This window comes from Phoenix dactylifera, chromosome 12, assembly GCF_051530095.1.
Source record: "Phoenix dactylifera cultivar Ajwa chromosome 12, Ajwa_hap1_PhDact_Kaust_v1.1, whole genome shotgun sequence".
Classification (NCBI taxonomy): domain Eukaryota; kingdom Viridiplantae; phylum Streptophyta; class Magnoliopsida; order Arecales; family Arecaceae; genus Phoenix; species Phoenix dactylifera.
This window is the reverse complement of record NC_143201.1, coordinates 4,535,001-4,558,278: the sequence shown is the minus strand read 5'-3', so window position 1 is coordinate 4,558,278 and position 23,278 is coordinate 4,535,001. Positions and strand designations below refer to the sequence as shown.

Below are 23,278 nucleotides of genomic sequence, written 5' to 3'. Positions count from 1 at the left end.
CTGCTCATGCGATTCCCCACCAGCCAGGGAGTCAGCGAAGTTCGAGGGGACCAAATGGTGGCAAGGCGATGCTACCTGGCGACCCACGAGGCAAAACGATCAGCCGAGGTGCCTGCCCCAGCGACCGACCAGCCCTCGACTAAGACTCTGGAGGCGCGGGTCAACCCACAGAAAAAGCGGGTAGAGCCTGGTGAGTTATTAATCCAAGTTCCTTTACGTGAGAACTTTCCTGAGCTAATCGTGCAGGTCAGCTCTGGCCTCAATGAGCATGAAAGGGGTCGCCTCGTCAACTTCCTACGAGACAACATGGACGTCTTCGCATGGTCGCCTGCGGACATGCCGGGGATAGATCCGGAGATCATGGTCCACCGGCTCCAAGTAAAGCCAACTTGCAAGCCCGTGCGACAAAAAAAGCGAGGCACCGCCCCTGAACGACAGCAAGCAGCAGCCGAGGAGGTCAGCAAGCTCCTTGAAGCTGGCTTCATCCGGGAGATATCCTACCCGGAGTGGCTCGCCAATGTGGTCCTCGTCAAGAAAGCCAGCGGGAAGTGGCGTATGTGCGTGGACTACACCGACCTGAATAAAGCCTGCCCAAAGGACAGCTTTCCACTCCCCAGCATCGACCAGCTCGTGGACTCCACCTCAGGTCATGAGCTGTTGGCATTCATGGACGCCTTTTCCGGATACAACCAGATCCGCATGGCGCCAGAAGATGAGGAAAAAACAGCCTTCATCACCAACGGGGGAACTTACTGCTACAAAGTGATGCCATTCGGCTTAAAAAACGCCGGGGCAACTTATCAAAGGCTGGTCAGCCGGATCTTCAAAGACCAAATAGGCCGAAACATGGAGGTCTATGTAGATGACATGCTGGTAAAAAGCAAGGTGGCACAAGACCATGTGGCCGACCTTGATGAAGCATTCTCCACACTCCGAAAGTACCAGATGAAGCTCAACCCAGCCAAATATGCATTCGGAGTCACCTCTGGCAAATTTCTCGGCTTCATCATTACACAACGGAGAATCGAGGCCAATCCTGAAAAGATCCGAGCCCTTCAAGAGATGACACCTCCTAGGACGGCCAAGGAGGTACAACGGCTCACGGGCCGGGTGACAGCCCTCGGGAGGTTCATCTCCCGCTCGGCCGAGTGCTGCCTCCCATTCTTTGCAGCCCTCAAGAAGCCGAAAAACTTTTTATGGTCAGATAAGTGCCAGCAATCTTTTGAAGAGCTCAAGCATCTCCTGGCCTCCCCTCCCCTGCTCACAAAGCCTCAACAGGGCGAACTCCTTTACTTGTATCTAGCTGTTTCCCCTGTAGCAGTAAGCTCGGTCCTGGTCCGAGAGGAGGGCAAACTCCAAAAGCCAGTATATTACACCAGCCGGGTCTTGAGGGATGCCGAGACCCGATACTCCAAGCTTGAGAAGACTGTCTACGCTCTGGTCATCTCGGCTCGGAGGCTCCGGCCCTACTTCCAAGCCCATATAATGGTTGTGCTGACTGACCAGCCAGTCAAGCAGATCCTGCAGAGATCAGACCGCGCAGGTCGGATCACTAAATGGGCCATCGAGCTCGGAGAATTTGACCTCGAGTATCGACCCAGACCGGCGATCAAAGCACAAGCGCTCGCAGACTTTATAGTCGAGTGCACCATACCGGATGAGGTCGGCCCCGAGCCTGAGCCACCAACGGAACAAACCCCGAGTTTGACATGGACTCTACATGTCGATGGCTCTTCAAACTCGGGGGGTAGCGGAGCGGGACTCATCCTCACCAGCCCGGAGGGGGTGGTCGCTGAGCAAGCCTTACGCCTCGAGTTTCCTGCTTCCAATAATATGGCGGAGTACGAAGCGCTTGTCGCCGGACTCAAGCTAGCCAGAGAGCTAGGGGTGAAAGACTTGAAGGCCTTCAGTGATTCTCAGCTTGTCGTCAATCAAATCATGAGCGACTTCGAAGCCAGAGACCCGACCATGCAGAAGTATCTTCAGAAGGTACGGGATCTCACCTCGATCTTGGACTCTTTTCACATTCAACATGTTGCCAGGTCGGAGAATCTTAGGGCCGACCAGCTGTCAAAACTGGCGTCCTCCCGCATGAGCGAGCTTCCCAAGGCCGCAGCACTGGAGTATCTCCAAAAGCCCAGTACAAACGAGCCCGAGCAGGCCCTTTGCATTGAATACGAGCCAAGCTGGATGGACGAACTCTTCAGCTACTTGCAAGATGAAGTCCTCCCCAGTAATGAACAAGAGGCTCGCCGAATAAAGCGCTCCGCCACCCGGTACATACTGCACGAGGGAAAGCTCTATCGGAGATCTTTCACATCTCCCCTCCTCAGATGTCTCCGCCCAACGGAGGCTGATTACGCCATGCGCGAAGTCCATGAAGGAATTTGTGGAAATCATCTGGGAGGACGAGCATTGGCCCATAAAATTCTACGCCAAGGATACTATTGGCCGACACTCCAGAAGGATGCTGCGGACTTCGTCCGAAGATGTGACCGGTGCCAGAGAAACGCCAATGTTCAACGTCGACCCTCGACTTCCTTAACTTCAATCAGCTCCCCTTGGCCTTTTGCCCAGTGGGGAATTGACATCCTAGGGCCATTTCCACTGGCCACCGGACAGAGGAAGTTTCTGGTCGTTTCCGTCGACTATTTCACAAAGTGGGTAGAAGCCGAGCCCCTTGCCCAGATCACCGAGCAGAAGATGCGGGATTTTGTCTGGAAGTCCATAATCTGCAGATTCGGGCTTCCCCGCATCCTCATCTCCGACAATGGTCGCCAGTTTGACAACATTCACTTCAGAGAATTCTGCTCCGAGTTTGGCATTGACCACCGCTTCACCTCGGTCGCGCACCCTCAAACGAACGGAGAAACCGAGGTAACAAACCGTACTATTTTGCAGGGGCTCAAAGCCAGGCTCGACAAATCCAAAGGACGATGGGTCGAAGACCTATACAATGTCCTGTGGGCTTACCGGACCACGTTCCGCGTCCCCACCGGCGAGACTCCCTTCAACCTGACATATGGGACGGAGGCTGTCATCCCACTGGAGATTGGGCTTCCTTCTCCAAGAGTCGAGCATCACGATGCCAGCACCAACTCCTCGCAGCTCAGAAGCAACCTTGACCTAATCGAGGAAACAAGGGAGGCCACCCGAGTTCGCATGGCGAGGTACCAGCAAAAGACAGCTCAGTACTACAACGCCAGGGTCAAAGTCAAATCTTTCAAACCAGGGGACCTTGTCCTCAGAAGAGCTGAAGCCTCCCGACCAACTGAGCGAGGGAAGCTGGCCCCGAACTGGGAAGGACCATACCAAGCCACGTGCGTTCGCCGACCCGGAACTTATAAACTAGAGTCTTTAGACGGGACTCCCATTCCACGAAGCTGGGGCTCTGAAAATCTCCGCGTGTACCACCAGTAGAACCCCAAGGGGCCCCCCATTATTCAACTATGAATTTCATTTTATGAATTTCATTTTATGATGGTCTGCGTACTTACTCCAAGCTCACCAATTTTCTTGATTATCTCATGGAACCAGGTTTATTCTCTTCCCCTGACCACGGTTAGGATGCCCCGATGCCTCAGGATGATGGAGTACCTACGTGGACTCCCTGAAGATGTTCGAGAGTTCGTGATGCGTTCTCCATCAACCAACGAGCTCGGCTCGTTCTCCATCGGCCAACGAGCTTGGCTCGTTCTCCTACCCCGACTACGGCCGGGATGCCTCGAGATGTCGAGATGCCCCGATACATCGGGATGCCTCGAGACGTCGAGATGCGGTCTTCATTGACCAACGAGCTCGGCTCGTTCTCCATCGACTTCCACCGACGAGCTCGGCTCGTTCTCCATCGGCCAACGAGCTCGGCTCGTTCTCCTACCCCGACTACGGCCGGGATGCCTCGAGACGTCGAGATGCCCCGATACATCGGGATGCCTCGAGACATCGAGATGCGGTCTTCACTGACCAACGAGCTCGGCTCGTTCTCCATCGACTTCCACCGACGAGCTCGGCTCGTTCTCCATCGGCCAACGAGCTCGGCCCGTTCTCCTACCCCGACTACGGCCGGGATGCCTCGAGACGTCGAGATGCCCCGATACATCGGGATGCCTCGAGACATCGAGATGCGGTCTTCATTGACCAACGAGCTTGGCTCGTTCTCCATCGACTTCCACCGACGAGCTCGGCTCGTTCTCCATCGGCCAACGAGCTCGGCTCGTTCTCCTACCCCGACTACGGCCGGGATGCCTCGAGACGTCGAGATGCCCTGATACATCGGGATGCCTCGAGACGTCGAGATGCGGTCTTCACTGACCAACGAGCTCGGCTCGTTCTCCATCGACTTCCACCGACGAGCTCGGCTCGTTCTCCATCGGCCAACGAGCTCGGCTCGTTCTCCTACCCCGACTACGGCCGGGATGCCTCGAGACGTCGAGATGCCCCGATACATCGGGATGCCTCGAGACGTCGAGATGCGGTCTTCACTGACCAACGAGCTCGGCTCGTTCTCCATCGACTTCCACCGACGAGCTCGGCTCGTTCTCCATCGACTCTAGCCAACGAGCTCGGCTCGTTCTGCAGAGGAGCTTCTTCAGTCGCCTCGGCGTAGGAACGCTCACGGTACCAGGTACCCATTTATTTAATGTTTCTACATTGTCTTATCTATTCTTGGATTTCTCTCTGCCGACGTCCTCAAAGAACGGACTCCGAGCAGAGGAGCGTCTTCAGCCATCTCGGCATAGGAACGCTCACGGTACCAGGTACCCATTTATTTAATGTTTCTACATTATCTTATCTATTCTTGGATTTCTCTCTGCCGACGTCCTCAAAGAACGGACCCCGAGCAGAGGAGCTTCTTCAATCACCTCGGCGTAGGAACGCTCACGGTACCAGGTACCTATTTATTTAATGTTTCTACATTGTCTTATCTATTCTTGGATTTCTCTCTGCCGACGTCTTCAAAGAACGGACTCCGAGCAGAGGAGCGTCTTCAGCCACCTCGGCATAAGAATGCGTACGATACCAGGTTCAGTGAATCCTCGTCACGAGTTGACGAGCATTCGACCCATTCGTTAAAAAATCCGGTCCGCCCCGTCAACTCGAGGGTCGGACCCAAAAGTTCACTAACTTCGCTAGAAAGTTAAGTCCTAGTGACCGTCCTAGGACTCGGAAAGACTTCCCGAGCCCAAAAACCCTAAGCATAAAAATCGCTGTACTGCCGGTCGAAAGACCAAGCAATGGAGCTCGGCGAACCGAACCTAAACCCAAACCCTGTGGCGGACGAAGTTGAGGCCATAGAGCCCATATCCTTGGAACCTAAAATGGATCTGAGCAGAGAAACTTCAAGTCTACAACAGACGAGTTTCCAAAAAACATATATTCATTTCAAAAAAAGCCCGTAGGCTAAGTACAAAGATTCGGGCTCGGCCCTTACAAATGTGGGGACCGTCCCGACTTGACAAAAAAAAAACAACAAAAACTACACTAAGACTCGAGCTCGACTACTTCGGCTTCGGCAGTGTCGGGTGCGGCAGCAGTCGGGACCTCTTCAGCGGCCTCGGCAGCAATAGGAGCAACCTCGGAGGCGACCTCGGTGATTTCGGGGATGGCTTCGGCCGCCTCGGCCAGACCTCTCTGGTCGGCCTCCGGGGTGTCTGCCTCCGCCTCCGGCCTTTCGACCCCTGCTCCCGGTTTGAGCAGGTTCACGTCGAAGTCTGGAAGGAGCCGCCGCAACTGGTTGCGGAAATTCCGGAAGTCCTGGATCAGCCCGTTCACGCCCTCCTCTTCCAGGAGGTCGCGAAACTCCTCCGACTCGCGAAAGAGCTTCACCGCGTTTTTGGCTTGCTCCCGAGCCTCGTGATATGCGGCTTTCCGCTCGAGGTTTCTCAATTCCCGCTCGAGCTCTAAGTGACGAAGGTGGGCATTCCCCACCTCCTGCTCGCGGGAGGCCAGCGCCAGCTCGGCTTCGGCCAGACGAGCCTCTGCGGCGCGCACTTCAGACCTTGCCAGTGTATGCGCGCCCTTCTCCTCCTCGGGCTCGGCGGTCAGAGCTCGGATTTCTTCTTCGGATGCTCCCACCCTTGCTTGGAGCACCTGGCGCTCAGCCTCGGAGGCCTGGCATCTCGCCTCGGCCTCCTCGTACCCACGCTGATACTTTCGGGCCCGCTCCCGGTAGTCTTGGACGACGTGCATCAGCGTTTCCGTCTCGTGCAAGTGCTGTAGAAGAGACGTGAAACGTAAGGAACTATTGAGTAAAAATTTTCATAAATTATACAGACGAAAAAACTAACTTACCCGGACGGCGTTGCAGAGGGTAGCGTCCATGAAAGCATTGTAGCTCATGGACCGTATCCTGGCCTGGTCGGCCGGGAGTAGCGCGACCCGAAATACTTCGCGCGCCACTCGAGGGTTATCGAGGGCTGAATCGCCCTCGAATACCGACCAGGTGGGTGCAAGGGGCATCCGCTCCACCGAGCCTGATGGGCCCGGAAGGTCAGCATCGGCTGGCCTGGGCGGAGCCGACCCCGAGGCTCCCTGACTGATCCCCGGCTCGGAGCTAGAGGGTTGGGGTCGGACAAGCGGCCGATCTGACTGCCGCATGATTGGAGCGGGTCGCGTAAGCGCTAAACCCGCAGAACTCCTCCCCTGGTCGGCAACTGGAGCATCCTGCCGACCAGGAACTTGTGCCAAGGGCACCGGGCATGGAAGCACCACTGAAGCTCCCCAGGAGCCCGAGCCCCTGGAATCCGCGCCCTCCCTCCGACCAGCGTCGGAGTGCGCGGGGCGAGAAGAGCCCGCCTCGGCCACTGCGGTCGCCGGGGGCGCCGAGGTCGCCGAGATTTTTGCTTTCTTCCTCGGCTCGGTGGGCTCGCCCGAGAGCTCGGCTGCCCTCTTCTGGAAGCGGGCGTAGAGGACCTCGCTCTTGGTCACCATCTTTGCGATATCTGCAAAGGCGAACAGGATTAGAACATTAGAACAATAATAAAACGAAAAAGACACCCTGCTACTATTCTTACCATGGGGACGCGCCGAGCTCAAGCCCACGTTCACTAGAGCGTCCTCACTTATGAGGCTGTTCAGTAAAATGCCGTCCCCGAGGCCGCGGATGGTGTCGCTGATCCCCTGCTCCCGTGGAGAAAGCCGGGGGGGCTTGTTGATGGACCTAAGCTGGGTCGGTCTCCACCTAGGGTCGTACCCCCACGACCGTTCAGAACCTAGGAAGAAGAATTTCTTCTTCCAGTCATGAATAGACGAAGGGGCACCGTGAAAGAGTGGCCGACCCGCTCGAAGGGCGATATAGAGCCACTCTCCGTCTCCCGAATTCGACTTCAAAATAAAAAGCCGTCGGAAAACATTGACAGAGGTCGGAATCCCGTGCAGTAAGCACAGCGACAAGAAACCGATCACTGTTCTCCAGGCATTCGGAGCGAGTTGCGCCGGAACCAGCTGGTACGCCATCAGCAACTCATTCACGAAGCCGTGAAGAGGAAATCGTAGGCCGGCCCAGAGTGATTCTAGATACACTCCGATCCGGCCTACCGGAGGATCGGTTACCCGATCCCCCCGCTTGGCGGATTCCAAATGGAACCCGTGAAGAGTGAAAACCCACTCTTCGGTCATCTCGACCTCCAGGACGCTCATGGTGGACTCGACTTCGCTTGGAATAGAACCCATTAGGAGGAAGAGGAAGATCAGGAAGAAAAAAGGGGACCTGTGGGAAACGCCGGAGAAAGAAAACTTCGGACTGAAAAAGCTGGAGGAAGAAGCTGGAGGAAGAAGACAATAGGAAGGGGACGGAAGACCAGGGGAGAGTTTATATAGACCTCCCCACCGGCCCGGATCAGCGAGAAAAACGCTGCATCCCGTTTAGATTACGACACGTGTCGGCCCAAAAGACGGAACGCCACATTTAATTAAGGCTAGCGCTTCGAACACCGAAGCGCCCCATCGGATCGTGCGGCCCCATCATGAGCCCACGACGCGAGGACGCTTCGGAGAAGGCGTCCCAATAATGAGACATTTCGGGAAAGAAGACGACGCCGCCTATTAAAGGCACCTTGAAGCGCCCGATAACTCAAAATGCGCAATTATTTAAAATTTTCGGAATCCGTAATGACCCAACTAAAGCTACTTCCCGCGCTCAAGCTGGTAGCCAGCTGGAACTCGGAAGTCGGGGGGTAGTGTTGGGGGAAAAACCCAAGTCATATCGCTATAGAGGCGCTCGACCAAAGGGCGCCGACCAGAAAGGTGCTCGGCTAGAGAGCGCCGATCAGAAGAGGTCCAACCAAGTAGGGACGCTCGGCTAGAAAGCGCTCGACTAGAGAGCGCCGACCAGAGAGACCGCCAAGCGGAGGCGCTCGGCTAGAAAGCGCTCGCCCAAAGGGCGCCGACCAGAAGTACTGATTAGAAGCGACCCCGCCACAGGGCGCCCCGTTGGGCGACCAGCTCGGCTCGGCACCCCTGCCGAGCCGATGCCTTAACCAAATACTCAATCTCCGCCTTTCAAAGGATCTGACGGCTACATACACAACTCCACTACAACCTGCCACCTGCCACTATCTTTGAGTCGTCAAGGCACAAGATCTTCGCAGGTATTTTGGCACAACCTATCATTAATGCATGAGACCCCCTCAAGTCTCTGGAGCACTCAGTCATTTAATGAACACGGCCCAAGACGATCTCCGGATCACTGAACCATCAAAGCGTATGGCTCTCCCTGACCGCCGGTTCACTCGGTAATAAATGCACTTACCATCTACAAACCCCAGGCCCACTACGGCCGACGGTTCAACCACTCCAACGAGTCTGATCAACCGTGACAACTCCCTGACTCCGGCCCGATTCGGCCTTATTCACCACTACGCCATTAATGGGCCAAATCGTGCCCAATTATCACAAAAGAGGACAGATTTCCCTGTCACCTTCCAGGTAACATAATATCCTTCTATAAAAGGGAGCCCGGGGGGAAAGAGGAGGGGACCGGAGGATAAAGAAAGAAGTAAACAGCACAGACACAGAAGAACAAAACATTCTCTTCTTTACTCTCTCCACATATCTCTTCTTTACTCTCTCCACATATTTGCCCCCTCTGACTTAAGCATCGGAGGGCCGGCGCCGGGGAGCCCGGCCACCGGCTTTTTTGCAGGATAGGACACACTCTTCTCCGCTCTCTCATCCCCACGGAGGACACAGTCGGCCGGCGCACCGCCGTCCGCCGTCCCGGCAGCGGAGCTCCTCCTTCCCTGGTTTCGCGGCAACCCCCGGGTCCAATTTCCAGCAACAGGATCCAAAGCAAGTTTCTCCTCTAATGGGATATTATTTTTCTCGTAGCAGAGGAAACTGCAAGTCTTATATTATTAATGCCTTATAAAATGATAATCCTTCCTTCCCAAAGATGCCTTAAGCAATAATCTTGCAAGCATACCTCTTTTAGTTTGCTACATTCCTGTCCTCCAAAATTTCTCAAAAGTGATGATTGTCACTGGTCTGCACCACCTTAAGAATTGTAATTTTTATAATGTAAAAGATTTCCTATTCATTTTAAATTTGTAAATGATTTGTTGAAAATTTTTTCATCTAAGGCTCTAAAATTTATATTGTATCATTGATTTAATCTTATAATGGCTTCACTTTTTTATTCTGATATTGAAAAGAAGGTAGTCCTATGGTGTTTATATATCAGTGTTCCTTCTCCCAATTTTTTTTGGGTTGGGTTAAACCCCACAAGAGTGCATCTACCCTCTTTCTTTTCAAGTACCAGGCCCAATAAAACCCTTACAGTGAGTAATTTATGATCAAACAAAGGCTCTGTATTCTTCCTTATTTGTTTAGTTTGAAAGCTATTCTTCTCTTTAACAAAAAAAGTTATTTTTTCTCAAAATTTACTTTTCTTTTTTCTTCACGAAATCGATTGGGCACTTTGTTTTCACTTCCTTTGCACATCCACATAGGAGTGCAATTATTTATGAAGGATTCATTGTATCTTGGAACTATGAATAGTTGCATGGCTTATGGATAAGGAGGAAAGTCAAATCTAAAATAGGGATTGCAATCTAAATCTTAGTCCAATTTTTCTCTTTCTTAATTCTAAACATATTTAAACAATAATTGGTTAAGTTTTCAAAACTTAGTCATCCATCTTTTTGAATATTTACCCAACAAGTAATCCAACATTATGAATTAATGGCATAGAAAGCTACAACTGAACCCCAGGAAAGGAACCGGATGGATATAAATGAAATTATATGCAACTGAAGGTCAACAAGGATAGAGCCAAACCTATATTAATACTATATTATTAAATAAAAGAGGCATATTAGATTGTCTTTTAAATTTTTGAAAAGTAATATATGTTCTTAGTTTCTCTCTTTACAAAATATCTACGAAAAAAGTCGCATATATAATCCATAAGTGCGTGAGCATCACTATTTATTCTACGCCTCTATCTCTCATCTACATGATTTTTCCTAAATATCCTAAATCAGTTGGACTCTATTTAAATAATAAATAAATAAAATTTCTACACACCTCTCATCCATGTTCCCATCCTATTAGACTCTGTTTACAATTTTAAAAAAAAATAAAACATCAAAACACTTTATCTAGTCCATGTGCTTCGCCTCTCTTTCTTCCAATCCCTTGAACCCTTTTTTTACTAATTTATTTTTTTCTTAAACATGGATTGCACATATCTAGTTGCCAATATCATTAAAATGGGGATTATTTGTATGTTCTTCCCTAGATTATTTCTCTGCAAAGAATGTGTACATGGAAGCAAATTCAGCAGCAGATTGACAATTTTATACTGCTGCTGTAAAGAGCCGTGCGAGTGTGTATTTAGTTCCGCATTAGTTATACACTTGGTAGATGTTGGATATTTATATAGGGATAAGGAACTCAATAATATCTTTCGGGTAATATTATTGAGCGGGGTCTTGGATTGTTGCAAATGATATTAGATTAGATCCGACCCATGACTCATATGGACTAGAAAATACTGTGGCACGAGCACATTGAGGCTGATCATGAACTGATTGTAATGTTTGTAACTGGATTTGTGATATTGATGAATGAAATTGCATAGATTTGAACTCTTAGCCCGACGAGGATGATGAGGTTTAAGTGAGAGAAGTATACGAGGAGAAGTGCCAGTATATGTTTAGTCCTACATCGGCTATACATAGACTAAATCTTGAATATTTATATAAAAAGAAGGAACCTAAATAATATCTTCTAACTAGTTTTTTGGATGAAATTTTGGGTTGTTGCAGCAAATTTCTAAATTTTCTCTAGTTTTGCGGAAGGATGCTATGTGGCAGTTGTATACTCGAAACTCGTGATGTTCTCTGTTCTTTGTTCGATTCCTAATGTTTTCCTTCTTGCTATCTATAAAAACCCAAAAAAAAAAAGGAAAGGGCGGACGGGCCGGCCCGAAAAGATCGGGCCCATCCCCCTTATTACGATCGTGCCCTAGGCACGATCGTGGAAGAAGAAGGGTGAAGGGGGGCGGCGGCGCTAGGGTTGATCGCCGGAGGGGACCAAACACCGAAGAGGGCGCCGAGATCCGGCCGATCGCGGGGGAAGCTCCAAGCCTCTTTTCTCTTCGGTGAAAACCCCCACAAAAAAAGCTTGGGATCCGAGGGTTTTAATCCGGTTTACTCGCGGTTCCTCCTCCGATTTCTCGTCAAAAAGATCGTCGGAACACCCCGCCGGACCGAGGTAAGTGTGTCTCCTCACCTTGCATGTCATTTGCTAGATTTAGGGCTTCTTTGGATTGGGTTTTCGCCCAAAAAAAAAAAAACGTTGGAGAAGAGTCCGAAATAGGGTACCCCTGTTTCGGCCTCTCCCTCATGGATTTTGGCCACCGCCGGCCGCCGGGATTGGCCAAGGTCCATGGCGGTGGGGTTGGTCGGGGTATGGGAGGTTCGGAGTTGGGTTTCTAGGGTTTTAGTGGGGATGGAGATGGTGGACCGAGGGCGTCCCGCACAGTTCCACCTCCTTCTTCTCTCTCTCTCTCGCGTCGGCTGGTCACCGGTGGCGACGGCGGCAGCGGTCGGGGGCCACTGGGGTTGCCGTCGGGTGGGGGCCGAGCCACTGCCAGTGGATCTTCGGTTGATGTTGGAGGAGGGGGAAGGGAGGAAAGAGACCCTATGTCGGTTTTTTGGGGGAAGAAGAAGAAGAAGAAGGAGAAGAAACTTCTTCTTCCCTCCCTCTCTTGGCCGGCCCCCATCGCCAGCGACTGCAACAGTGGCGGCCGGCGATGGTTCGGCCAGTGGTGTTGTCGGGTTGGGGAAGGAGAGGGCACAGCCACTATGGCTGTTGCCCTTGGATCAAAAAGATTTGAGGAAGGGAGATGTATTCCCAACCATGAAGAGAGAGGGATCATCCCTTTCTTTTGGTCTCTTCACCGGGACCGGCCATCGTCGCCGGCGTGGCAGCGGCCATGGCTGGCAACGACATAGGCCGGTGGTACAAGGGTGGGAGTCGGGCCACCCTGACTGCACTAGATTTGGAGGGATTGAGATGTTTGGAGACCTAGTGATGGACCCCATAGTAGATGTGAATTATGGTTTAGAATATTTAAATATTAAATAATTTAGTTGTGATTTATAATTGATGTTGTAGAGGAAGAGTCGGCGGTGCCAGGAGATTTTGATCAGGGGACTCAGCACCCCAGCGCGTAGGTTGTGATTCGGATCCGTATTTGTGTCAGTCTACAATTCCTGTAAGAATCTCTACATCTGAGCACTTTTATTTATGCATATATTGGATTTATCGTTGGATATATTTTATCAGTATGTTGCTATTAATTTTTGAGCTTGTATGACACTATGAGGTGTGCATTTTGATTGCTATGGAAATATTGAAATAATTAAATTGGGAAGGAATAACATATTTTTTGAGAAATTATGAAAATATGTGACGTGATTGAAATGTGATTAAACATGTAAAACTAGACATGTAAAATGGATTGGACTAACCTTGTCATGAGATAGCCTCTACGAGCTTTTGCGTAGGATAGCCTCCACGGGCTTACGCGTGGGATAGCCTCTACGAGCTTATGCGTAGGATAGCCTCCACGGGCTTACGCGTGGGATAGCTGCCACGAGCTTATGCGTGGGATTTGTGCAGTCTTGAACTGGGTCATGAACTTGGTTAGTCCAAAGCCAGAAGTGAAAAGTTTGAAAACTTGGAAATCAGAGTAATACGGGAATTGATCACATAATGTGAAAAAGGATTTATGTGTATGAAATGGTTACATATATTTGCTGTTTGTTGAGCCTTTGAAATGATGAAATGGTATTATTTTGATGTTTTGATCATTTTATTATTATTACTGTGTGTGGCTGTTGGGATTCTTACTGGATTGGAAAAGCTCATACTACTCTTACTTTCTTTTTCAGAGGCACTGGATTTGTAGAGTCCATCGGGTGGGACGAAAATGAGATCAGCATGGAGTCTGACTGCTAGATAGATAGAAATTAATTTATCTTTTGCTTATGGACATTTGAATTTATGTAATCATTCAGTACATTTTGGTTGGTTTGGTTTAATTACATTAATCTTTGATTTTGGCATTTTTGTGAATTTTGTACCTTCTAGGCCTTATATGATCTCTAGGGTTCTACTTTAGGGATTATGTGGCCGTGTCACGTGGTCGACCCGAGTGATAGGTTTGGGGCGTGACACTATCTTTGCCTACTCATTCAAGTTACCAAAACTATATATATCATTATACAGAGAGGGGGAAGAAAGAAAAAAACAAAAAAAACCCATATCACTATACGTAAAGAAAGATAAAAAGCAAAGGCAAAAATAAAGATAAAAAAATAAATGGCCCGAACCTATTTCATGTACACCAACCTTAGTCTCACTAGATTTTGATTTTCCTAATCTCTTCTTACTCGCCAAAATCATTATTATAATCACGTAGATGTACCTTGGCGTTACCCCTAAGCAAGATCTTTCAACTTCCCAGATTACTCTATGCCACTTGTTTTATTGAAAGCTAGTCTTACCTACTTGGCGTAAACCATTTGAACAACATAGTCTAGTTGGACCCTAATAGATTTGGTGATTAAACGAGACAAAAATGGTCATCTAGAATCCAGAAGCAGATTGAAACATCGAGGGTTCAATTCTTCGTGATAGGACTAGGAAATAATTATGTTATCGGCAGCTAAAAATAATCTGTTTTGGCATTGAACTCAAGTTGCTGGTGACATTCTATAAATGACAAAATTATCTGCAAGAAGTCCCCTCCATGCAGCAGCGTAAAACATGTAGCTTAGTCCACAAAATCATTGTCACAAATCAATGTTAGGTTAGATCCCAAACTCATCAAAAGGAAGAACAATTCCAAATACCTTGAGAAGAGTGAATTATTGTTCAAAATATCACGATAAAAATTTATAGTGCAAAGAAGGTGCATGAGGGTTCCGGTTGGTAGTGAAAGAATGGTTGGTCTTCTTTCATGGCGCTGATCGTTGGATCGAGCCCAGCATAGGTCTCAAAATACTCAAAATAATTTTGTTCGAACTTGAAATGGCTATTGCATGATCTGATGGTAAATTTCTAAAAAAAAAAGTAAATCTTTTTTTGTACGGAAGATAGAACCCCTGCCCTGCAAAGATTTCCCTTGAAGGGTTAGAGCTCGATGGACCATCCTGGTACAGTGGAGTTGAGACTGGGGAAGAGGATGAGAGGTGGGTGGAAGGGACAACACCATGGTTGGGACTCCACTATGGCTTTTTGAATGTGAATTAGAAAAGCTAGTAGGGATGGGACTATATTGTACTGTTTGGGCTGGTTAGGCTGTCTGGGCTGATGCAGTTTGTTGGGCTGAGAATATTGCCTATTGTATAGACTAGTTGGGCTTGTTAGTCCTCCTTTTCTACTATATATTCTTTTGATAGATTTGGGTGGTCCAAGTGACCACCTTTCTGCTCAAATAGTTAGTCATCCCGATTGGGTTGCAATTCAAACATCATCATACAATGAGATGCAGCAGATGTGCATGATCAACATCCAGCGACTAAGCTCTCGCTCTCCCTCTCAAATCCATCCAAGAGGTGAGGCTCTACTGCGCATTCTAATGACCAAGAATAAACATTGCATTGTTATATATTTATATGATGGGTCAGCATATTCTTGTAGCTTCCATATAAATAGAGCATGAAGTTTCTGCAGTACGCAATTTGCACCGCAAAGTGTTGTACAGCATTTGATAGCCACTATTAGAAGATTGATGGCCATCAAACAAGATAATCTTATATATCATACATGGCATGCATCCATCTCTTGATGGTAGCGAACTGCTGCATGATATTTAGCGGTGCAAACAGTGCACTGCAGAGGTTCGTGGATCCATATGAATAAGTCTAATTGCACCTTCAGTTATGACCACTGTAGGGACCTAAGCTTTTGGTTGCTGAGATATATTCATCCAATCCTTTTATTATGATTGATGCCCTGGTTGAATGCACATCATGTCTACTTCGAGACCCACACACTATTTGAATAAATGCGCAGTGCTATTGTTCTCATGGCCCACTCGACATAGTCTCGAAGAACATAAATATACTGTCTTTTTGCAAACATACCCTCCATATATACTCTCAAAGTACATATACTAAATAATATAATAATCCAATACATTATAACCATTGGAAGCATAACAAATGCTGCAAGAATACTTTTGAGTGCGAGGCTGCCGCATTTTATAATAGCCGTTTGGTCTAACCATTCATTCTGACCTCAGTGGGTGACAACACCACGTGATGGACCCTTCAGTTCTAAAGCTGGTGGAGGTCGGCAGAGTGGCCTCATTTCCACGCTAACGGCCGAAAACCCCCCCTCCCACCCACAAAACCAACCCACTCAAAACTAACCCAATATTTTACACGCAAAAGTAATGCCTGATACCCATGATCACACCCTTCCACGTCCCACTCCCTCCTTTCCTGCCTTAAAATCCTCCCCATTGCCTCCACCATTTCACAAACCTCCTCTTCTCTTCTCTCAAGTTCCCAAAGCTCAAGCCATGAAAGAGAAGTAGAATTATAGAATAGAAAGAGATGGAAGGAAACTTGCAACAGGTTGACAACAATGCTAATAATCCGTCTCTTGCTGCCGTTGGTGTTGATGATTCGAAGGAGGAGGAGGAGCATGCGAGGGTGGTTGGACCGGGTTCCGACCGGTCGAAGAGGGACGAGTGGAGCGAGGGGGCGGTGGCGAGCCTCTTGGACGTGTACGAGGCCAAATGGGTGCTCCGGAACCGGGCCAAGCTCAAGGGCCAGGATTGGGAGGACGTGGCCCGAGTCGTCGCGGCCCAATCCGGTTCGGCCCGGCCGGCCAAGACGCCGACCCAGTGCAAGAACAAGGTGGAGTCCATGAAGAAGCGGTACCGGTCCGAGTCGGCCGCCGGGGGCAGGTCCAGGTGGCCGCTCTTTGCTCGGCTCGATGGTCTGGTCCGGTGCCGGTCTCCGACCACGGCTTTGGTCTTGGTCGACCGGCCACCGGGGAGATCCACTCCGTCGTCGCACTCGCCGGAGCCTAACGTGGCAGCGGTGGAAAAGCAGGTGCGTAACATGATGATGACGACGATGATAATAATAAGATGGTATGATTAACTACATATTTGATTCGGTTCATTAATTTAGCTTGAGAGTGCACACATTTTATGTATCTTCGGTTGTGTCAAAAAGTTCTCTCATGGCCATTAATTGCCATAATAATATAATATATTGATTACAAAGGTTTGATTCTGATCAAGACAAAACCCAAGCACAGATATTGTCTCATGGATTCAGCAAAATCAAATCAAATATTGTAATGATAAGAAGTTTAGCATCATTGCAGCTTTAGCTAAAATTCTAGCTGCAAAGAGAGGGAGTGAATCAACAACAAAGGAGCAATTGGATCTCTACCCACATAATTAGAAGTATTACATATATCAAATTATTTTAGTAAAAAAATTAAAAGTATTACATGTATCTCTACCAACATAATTGCGAGAATGAAACTTCACAAATTAAAACCATTCAGTGCCGTTTTAAGCTGCCTGCAACTCCAATACGGCAATTGGATCTTCAATCTGCCCAATTTTTGGCTACAGCAAGCCATTAAAATGTAAAAAAAGGGGACAACATGGGGGTAAGTATGCTTTTTTGAGAGAACTAGAAAAGTAGATATGTAGGGTTAAATTTTATTGCCTTCAAACCAATGGCAAAACATATTAAAGAATCACCTTGTTAATTGCAATTGAAAGCTGGCTCACACATAAGAAGCCTAGAATGACCTGTTCTCCTGCCTATCCAATGAGCTGATTTTTTATTGTGAATCCTATAGAAACAAGTTTCGGAAATCGAAAATGTAATTTAAACATTGCATATCTTTTTCATCATCATTGCATCAGCTGATCTCGCAAGCATTTTCTTGCGAAGATGATAACCAATTATAATAAAAAGATGCACTACCCATTTAGCATTTGCATTTTGCAATGCTCAGAAAGTAGGATTTTTCTAATTTTGTTTAGAGAGAGATCTCCTAATCATTGGTGCATGGTCCAATATAATATCTCCTCTTATGTGTGCTAGGCTGAATGTGAAGAAACCAAAGGCAAGGAACATGTCAATGAGATTCACAAGGAGCATTGCAACATGCAACCATATGATCCTTGTGATGGAAAACAAAAAATAAATGATAGGAAGAAGAGGAGGATGAGGGAGAGGGAAGAGAAAGAAAGCTGGAAGGTGATGGAGAGCATACAATGGCTAGCTGAAGTGGCATTGAGGGTAGAGCAAGGGAGAATGGAAGCTATGAGGGAGGTAGAGAGAATGAGGGCCCAAGCAGAGGCAAAGAAAGGAGAGATGGACTTGAAGCAAACTGAGATCATTGCCAACACTCAGTTGCAGATTGCAAAGCTCCTGGTTGGGAAAGATGATAATGTTGATTCGTCTTTGAGAATTGGGAGGGGTAAATGAAAGTTCTCATATAGAGGTGTTTGGATTCTTCTATAGTAATGTTCCTGAAACTATAGTATCTGTTCAAATCATCTACTAAGCTGATGCTGAAATGTTACAAACAACTTTAAGAAATTAGCTACATTACTCAGGGATGGCTCTGATTTCACAATATAATAATATGTGCATCAACTATCAAGTAGGAATATGGAAGCAAGTAACAAAGAAAACTATCCATTTCTCTCTGTGCAAAGAAACTTCCACTGTCCGATCCTCTGTTGTTAAGGCAAGAAATAAGTCGGATCACTCTTGAATTTAACCAACCACAACTTTTTAAAAGAGAGGAGAGAAAAAATCCTGTTCGCTTGACCTATGGGATTGAATTGTGTCTACATCCTAGATTTGGTTTCTATATAATATTGAGTTTGGATCTTGAACAAATGCATATTTGACTTTAATCCAACTTGACTAATCACAGAAATTATATCTCAATGTCAACTAGACTGGATTGCAGCTAAAGAGACTTGGCATATCTTGAAGATATAGTAGTCTCAACTGCAAACTCCAATTGCAAACTTTTGTACTTATGTTATAATACACAAATTTCATAAGCTTTGGGATTCATTGTTGGACTGCAGGCTGTTGTGGCCCTACTAATTTACTATCTTGTGAAAGAACTCAAACCAAGGAGGTTTTGACAGGATCATCTCAACTTCTCATAAGACTTGCAATGATATATGAAAAATCAGAGCAAAAAAAAAAGGATAATTTCAACTACTCCCCTCCATTTTCTTTATAAAAAAATTTAAAATAAAAAAACTCAGTCCACTGCTATGAATTCCCACCTTAACCTTCTATAAGTTTACCATAGAAAAATCAGTTCACTTGATTGTCCCTAGACAAAACATAAATTTTAGTTGTCATTCTGCCTGCAGTTGTTTTCATGCCCAACAATGGAGGTCTGAAGGAAAATATTTCAGTCTTGGGTGGACACGCAAATACAATTGTTGTTCATCTTTTGTAATATGGAAAAAACTTAAAGAAAGAAAGATGCATCATGCATGATGGTGAAAAGGTTGGAGGGATTAGGTTTCAAATGGGTGCTAGACCAAAATCCAATCCAAACCTAACCTAAGTTGTACTTGATTTGTAATTGAGGTTAAGATCTATACACTAGGCATGGTTCTCCAATTTTAACCAAACATCTGATTGGGTTGGATATAGATTTCATAAAATTTCTGAAGAAAACTGATTTAATTAATGAAAATCTAAAAGGAGACATCATTAGAGTACTAGGTTTGTCAATCGGAACCCACCTCTGACTTGAGCTCTGACCTAGACCCACAAAGTTAGGTCAGGTTTGGATCCAAAGTTATCCACACAAATAGTTTAAAGTCTGGGTCTTGCTATCAGAAGCATACCTGATCTAACCAAGACTTGAACCAATTATGAATAAAAATTACTCATAAAGAGAAAAATTTAAGGCTATAGAGAAAAATTAAAAACTATGAATGAATATAGGCTAACCGATCAGTATTTGCATTTTGCAATGCTAAGGAAGTAAAATTTTGTTAACTTTTTTTGTTTTCTTTAAAAGTTATATAGAACTCCTAATAAGCTTCTCCTCTATTTGTCAGGGTGAGTGTGCAGAAACTAGAGCAAGGAGGAACTGAATGAGATTCACAAAGAAGTGCATTACAACACAGAATTATATGATTCCTCTGAATGAAAATAAAAAAGGTAGAAGAGGAGGGAGAGGGAAGAAGGAGAAAATTGAGATTTGATGAACATACATTGGCTATTAGGTGAGGTGACATTGAGGGTGGAGCAAGTAAGAATGGGTGCCATGAGGAAGCAGCAATGATGAGGGCTCAAGCAGAGTCGAAGAAAGAATAGATGGATTTGAAGCGTACCGAAATCATTTCCAACACTCAGCTGCTGATTGCAAAGCTCCTGATTGGAGTGATTTTAGTTGATTCTTGAAAATTGGAAGCGGTCGGAGGAAGGTTTCCTTCAAGAGGTGCAAGATGCTTCTATAAGAGTGTTAACCTGAATCTAGTATGCATTTTAACCATGCAAGCCCAGGTGTGTTTCTACATATCTTAGGCTGGAAAGTGTGAAACAGTTTTCAGGAAAAGAGTATCTAATATGAGGAGATGAATGCATAAGGTAGGACTTCTTAACCAAGTTTTTTGATGATTTCGTGCCATGGGTGTGGTCTCGCAACATAATTAATCGTATATCAGTAGAAATACATAGGCATGTAGCAAATCAAATGATGATTGTAGTTTTCAATATTCAACAACTATCCATGCCTTTATTCAAAGCAGTTTTAGCTGTCTGATCCTCTTTTAATAAGGCAAGAATTGAGTCGGATTACTCCTACATCTTACCAACCACAACTGAAAATGACAATAATCCTACTTGACCTGCTGAATTGAACTCGATTTAAGTTTTAGATTTAGTTTCTATATAATATTAACTTTTGGATGCCAAAGAGCTATACTGACCTCAATGCAACTTGACTTATTATAGAAATGCAACTACATAGTTAATATCAACTGGAGTGGATCAGAAGAGGCTTGCACATCTTGCAGATATAGTTTTCTTGCACATTTTGCATATATAGTTTTTTTACACATCTTGCATATGTAGTTTTCATTGCATATAAAGTCTAATTGCATAAAATATGTATTGATATGATCATATGGCACTGCCGGCACCATGAGAATAGGACGAGGTAAGCGGAATATCTTACTCTATCGAAGAAAATTGACCCGCTCCTGAAAATTGAAGACAAATCTAACTATGTAACCATTGAGGCTATGTTGCCTTGTTCTTCTCATAACTTTTGTATTACTTATTCTTTATTAATAAATTAAGGGGAGGGATTTCTTCTCCAATTACATCAAGAAAAAAAAGAACATAAGACACTAGATTCAGAATACTGCAGGAATTCTTGTTAATTAGCTTGCAGGCAGTTTCAGCCTCATTAATTTATATAGATTGTCAAAGAATTGGAACAAGCTTTGACAGGACCATTTCAAGCTAATAAAATGATATTTGAAAATTAGAGCGAAAAGGATCGACTTCCCTAAAAGAAAGGGGAAAAATACCTGAATCCACTGCTCTAGATTGCCACCTCAACCCTCCATGAGTTCATATGACAAATCACTGCCTTGACGATGAAAGTGACGAGTCACTCCATACTCTCTTTGCAAAACATCAATTTGAGTTGCCTTTCTGCCCTATTGTTCAGGACTGTCAAGCTCATGCTCCCTAAGATTTCTATTCCACAAGTTCCTCTCTGGCTCTCTCCTCCATAACTCCTGCTTCTATTATGCCAAGCTTCTGAACATCTGCAGTCTTCTCATTCTTTATTCAAGTTAGAAAGCATATAAGGAATCACAAAGGTGTCAAGGAGTTTCCTCTCTTAATTCATGAAGCTCATTTACCTTTCTTTAACATCCTTGGACTCCATAGTTCCTACATTGGAACCATGATGCATCCAATCTAGCATGAATCCTCTTAACTCTTAATGAACATTCTGGATCCAGAGAAATCTTTTGCTGTCCTCGGATAGTTGCCTATCATCCACACAATCTGCAATTCATGTTCTGCAGGGATCCACTAAACCTTGGCTACACTAGACCATATGGTATTAAGAACACCATTAGTTCTTTTGATAGCACTGCCATTTTACTTTTTATTGCATTCAGTGACTGTTGGGTCTATCTAACTCATGCCCATATATTATTGCAAGAATCTATGGCTGTCTAAAGAAAACTTGAACAATTAAACTATGGACTGCCATGGGAAAACAAGAATGTTCTTTTACAACTAAGAAGGACCACAAAGGCATCTTATATTAAGCCAAGCAGATAATGGCTGGTGAATGAAATCATCCACCATTCATTTTTGTCTTCCTTTATAATAATAAATCGAAAAAGTACAATAATTCGATTTGCTTCCTATGACACAAGCTAAGAGATGGCAGAAGAATCTAATTAGCTCACTGCACAAGATAGAGGAAGGGTTCAAGCCACAAAAATCAAAGATTTCATCTCAGCCTTTATAATTTAATAAATTCCAAGCTATACAAATTTCAACGTAATCCTTCCAGAATATCAGCCGATGTCTCGAGAAATCTGAATTGCTGTTTTCGAACTTACCATCTTCCATATCAACAACTAAATGCTCAAACCTCTTCCATGAAATGTAGCTAAGCATGTCTATCAATCCAAATGTGACACACCCAAAGTGATAAATTAAGCATTAAAGTCTATTCTGTATATCATTTCAAAAAATATATCTATGTACAGACATTTCTCCATCAGGTGCAAGATTAGCAGGGTCTAAGTCTCTAAACACCCCCAGAAGAAAGAAAATTAATTAACCACCACTGTCTAAAAGTCTCAAAACAACCCCTAATCTAATTACTGACAGTAGTAGCGGCGGACAAAGTGGAAAGCTGCGACGAAGGTGGCGAATTCGTCTTGAAATCGGCGAACCGTTGCAGTCGGCCCCCGCGTCCGCCGTCTAAAGCCTTAAGCAGCGACTCGGCCTTGCTCTTGGCCCTCGCGCTCGCGCCGCCGCCGGCGAGCTCCCTGAGGGCGGTTTCCGCCACCTCGATCTCCCGCACGTCCGCGGCCGCCTCCTCCCCACCGCTCATCACCAGGTTCAGCAGCGCCGCCGCCGCGTTCTCGCTCGCTCTTCCGCTCGCCCCCCTGCCGGCGTCCACCAGATCCACCAGAACCCGAACTCCGGCCACGTTCCGGAAGGCGTCGACGCTCTCGTAGCATCCCGCCACCTGGGCGATCACCGCCGTGGCGTCCTCCACGACGCCGGTCCGGCCGTCATTGACGACGAGGGAGAAGAGGGCCGGGACGACGCCAAGATCGACCATTGCCGGGCGGTTGAGGGGGTATAGGGCGACGCCGAAGAGGGCTTTGAGGGCGTCCTTGATGAAGCGGTTGGGGGGGTTGGGGACGTGGAGGAGGGCGATGAGGGAGGCGACGAGAGGGCGCTTGGATCCGATGATGGGGCGGTAGGCGTCGACGGTGAGGAGGCTGTAGAGGGTGGCGGCGGCGTGCTGGGCGGCGGCGGCGGAGGTGGGGGAGGAGGGGTGGAGGGCGGCGGCGAGGGCATCGAGGAGGCCAGGGGTGGCCATGAGTCCCTCGCCGGCGGAGATGGAGATGTTGAGGAGCGCGGCGGCGGCGTTCTCCTGGGAGGGCGGGGAGTTGTGGCCGCCGCCGCCGGGGAGGAGGCGGGCGGCGAGGATGGGTACGGCGCCGGCGTCGGCGAGGAGGGAGCGGATC

General features: G+C 46.9%; 2 protein-coding genes across 2 annotated transcripts in view; one reads left to right on the top strand and one right to left on the bottom strand.

Annotated features, from left to right (window-relative positions):
* The first annotated feature begins 15,927 nt into the window (after nucleotides 1-15,927).
* LOC103716939 (uncharacterized) lies at nucleotides 15,928-19,581 on the top strand. Its single transcript, XM_008805144.6, has 2 exons — nucleotides 15,928-16,577; nucleotides 17,595-19,581. Exons 1-2 carry the CDS (start codon nucleotides 16,074-16,076, stop codon nucleotides 17,979-17,981), a joined length of 891 nt encoding a protein of 296 aa, XP_008803366.3. The 5' UTR covers nucleotides 15,928-16,073; the 3' UTR covers nucleotides 17,982-19,581.
* A 2,640-nt stretch (nucleotides 19,582-22,221) lies between these two features.
* The window catches only part of LOC103716928 (U-box domain-containing protein 16-like), a 1,392-nt gene continuing 335 nt past the window's right edge, over nucleotides 22,222-23,278 (bottom strand). Inside the window, exon 1 of the mRNA XM_008805132.4 lies at nucleotides 22,222-23,278. This exon is cut by the window's right edge and continues 335 nt beyond it. Within this exon, the coding sequence (XP_008803354.4) occupies nucleotides 22,393-23,278 (886 nt within the window). The 3' untranslated portion in view covers nucleotides 22,222-22,392.